The sequence below is a fragment of the Limulus polyphemus genome, unplaced genomic scaffold, assembly GCF_000517525.1.
Source record: "Limulus polyphemus unplaced genomic scaffold, Limulus_polyphemus-2.1.2 Scaffold382, whole genome shotgun sequence".
Classification (NCBI taxonomy): domain Eukaryota; kingdom Metazoa; phylum Arthropoda; class Merostomata; order Xiphosura; family Limulidae; genus Limulus; species Limulus polyphemus.
This window is the reverse complement of record NW_013665992.1, coordinates 539,616-542,273: the sequence shown is the minus strand read 5'-3', so window position 1 is coordinate 542,273 and position 2,658 is coordinate 539,616. Positions and strand designations below refer to the sequence as shown.

The window sequence follows — 2,658 nt, the reverse complement described above, 5'->3', positions numbered from 1 at the left end:
TTGTAATTTTCTTAGATTTTTTTTGGGGTAGAGTATCACAGATTGTAAATTTTCTTAGATTTTTTTGGGGTAGATATCACAGATTGTAAATTTTCTTAGATTTTTTTGGGGAGATATCACAGATTGTAAATTTTCTTAGTATTTTTTTGGGGAGATATCACAGATTGTAAATTTTCTTAGTATTTTTTTGGGAGATATCACAGATTGTAAATTGTCTTAGTATTTTTTGGGGAGATATCACAAATTGTAAATTTTCTTAGTATTTTTTTGGGAGATATCACAGATTGTAAATTTTCTTAGTATTTTCTGGGGGAGATATCACATATTGTAAATTTTCTTAGTATTTTTTGGGAGATATCACAAATTGTAAATTGTCTTAGTATTTTTTAGGGAGATATCACAGATTGTTGGGCCCAGCATGGCCAGGTGGATAAGGTGCTCGACTCACAATCTGAGGGTCGTGGGTTCGAATCCGCATCCCACCAAACATGCTCGCCCTTTCAGCCGTGGGGGCGTTATAATGTGACGGTCAATCCCACTATTCGTAGGTAAAAGAGTAGCCCAAGAGTTGGCGGTGGGTGGTGATGACTAGCTGCCTTCCCTCTAGTCTTACACTGCTAAATTAGGGACGGCTAGCGCAGATAGCCCTCGTGTAGCTTTGCGCAAAAATTCCAAAACAAACAAACACAGATTGTAAATTTTCTTAGTATGTTTTTGGGGAGATATCACAGATTGTAAATTGTCCTAGTATTTTTTTGGAGATATCACAGATTGTAAATTTTCTTAGTGTTTTTTTGGGAGATATCACAGATTGTAAATTGTCTTAGTATTTTTTTGGGAGATATCACAAATTGTAAATTTTCTTAGTATTTTTTTTGGGAGATATCACAGATTGTAAATTGTCCTAGTATTTTTTGGGGAGATATCACAGATTGTAAATTGTCCTAGTATTTTTTGGGGAGATATCACAGATTGTAAATTTTCTTAGTATTTTTGGGGAGATATCATAGACTGTAAATTTGTTTAGTATTTTTGGGGAGATATCACAGATTGTAAATTTTCTTAGTATTTTTTGGGGAGATATCATAGACTGTAAATTTGTTTAGTATTTTTTTGGGAGATATCACAGATTGTAAGTTTTCTTAGTGTTCTTTTCAGGAAATTTTACAGAATTTAAGTTTTCTTAGTATTTTTTGGGGAGATATCACAGATTGTAGTTTTGTGTTTTTGTGTAAATTATTTACTTATCCATTTAAAAATGGTAATAACCATTGATCAAGCATAATTTATTTTGTTTATGGATTGTTACTTTTAAGGTTTGGAAGTGATTTTTTCAACTCTAATTTTGATTTATCACATTTTAATACAAACCTTAAATAGTTGTGTTTTTTATTACCTTTAGGTATGTGCAGTATCTTGGAATTGATGAACCCAGTGATGATATTCGATTGGTTCTTCTAAAAACAGCTGTTAACCTTGGGAAGACAGTTAAGGTTCTTTCATCGGAAGGTAAGTAGCTTATGTCTCCACAGTTTAAGTTAGTTCTTCATACATAATGCAGTAGATACGTAAAAACTTAAATTTCAAAGTAACTTTTTTAAAACTGTAATCATGTATCACACTGAGTCTTATATTTTCTGCAAAATATGCTCTTTGATAAAAAAGTATTTTCTGCAATATGCTCTTTGATAAAAAAGTATTTTCTACCACTAGAATTCCCAATATACTTCTGTATTTATTTAGCCTGTCATTGATGATTAATTTTATTTATACAAGTCAGATTTGAAGGGATAGTAGCAAATATTTGTTTACTTTATCGTTTTCTGACAAACTCTGAAACGCTTAGGAGAATGTTAGAAGTTGCAAATGTGTTCTTTCTTTTTTAAGGCTCTTGGGTGCAGATGCCAAACCTACAAGCAGCTTCTAGCCATTTCATCAAAGGGTTTAGGGAAGGAAAGTTTGGTAAAGTTCTTCTTGATGACGAGTTTCTCTGACAAACATGTGTTGCTGTATATTAATACCAGAATAGTTTGTAAATATTCTAATAAATATGATAGTAACAATTATAACGTAGCAATGACTTGAGAATATAAACATATTTTAATTGTTTAGTTTCAGTTGTACTTTTTTAGATAGTTAAAGTACAAAACACCTAAAAATTGGATATAAAATAAAATACAGGCACTGACACTTAACAAAAGTTAACCCAACATTTCTATGGTAAGTGGTAAAATGTCATCACATGTGCATTTATTCCTTCAACTTTTTCTTAGTCAATATCTATTCTACCATGAATTAAAATTGGCTAATTAGAGTGAACTACATTTAACAAATTATTTTCCATTCAAAGATAGAAGAGATTTTACAAAGTACAATGTATAAGAAACCTATCAAGGTAAAAACAAAACCTATTTTTATTTTTCTTCATTCATAACAAAAATGATAAATTTGAATGTGAGCTGTTTCATTGAAAAACTTTCATAAGCTTATACTTTAACTTTGTTAGTTTTATTCCTGTATCTTTTAAGAAAAACTTGGAAAAAAATGCTAATTCATCAAGCATGAAATACAACTAATATGTTGATCTTTTTTTTTTTTGCCTAAAATAATTGAAAATATCAACAAGGGCTTGAGTATTATTGTATACAGATAAACAAG

At 30.3% G+C, this 2,658-nt stretch overlaps 1 protein-coding gene across 2 annotated transcripts in view; it reads left to right on the top strand.

The window, feature by feature from the left end:
• The window catches only part of LOC106457862 (mitochondrial GTPase 1-like), a 26,494-nt gene extending 24,383 nt beyond the window's left edge, over window positions 1-2,111 (top strand). For both annotated transcript variants that reach the window (XM_022383913.1, XM_022383914.1), the window contains 2 exons: window positions 1,403-1,509; window positions 1,888-2,111. In XM_022383913.1, the coding sequence (XP_022239621.1) occupies window positions 1,403-1,509; window positions 1,888-1,994 (214 nt within the window). In that variant the 3' untranslated portion in view covers window positions 1,995-2,111. The remainder of the gene's footprint in view (window positions 1-1,402; window positions 1,510-1,887) is intronic.
• The last annotated feature ends 547 nt before the right edge of the window (window positions 2,112-2,658 follow it).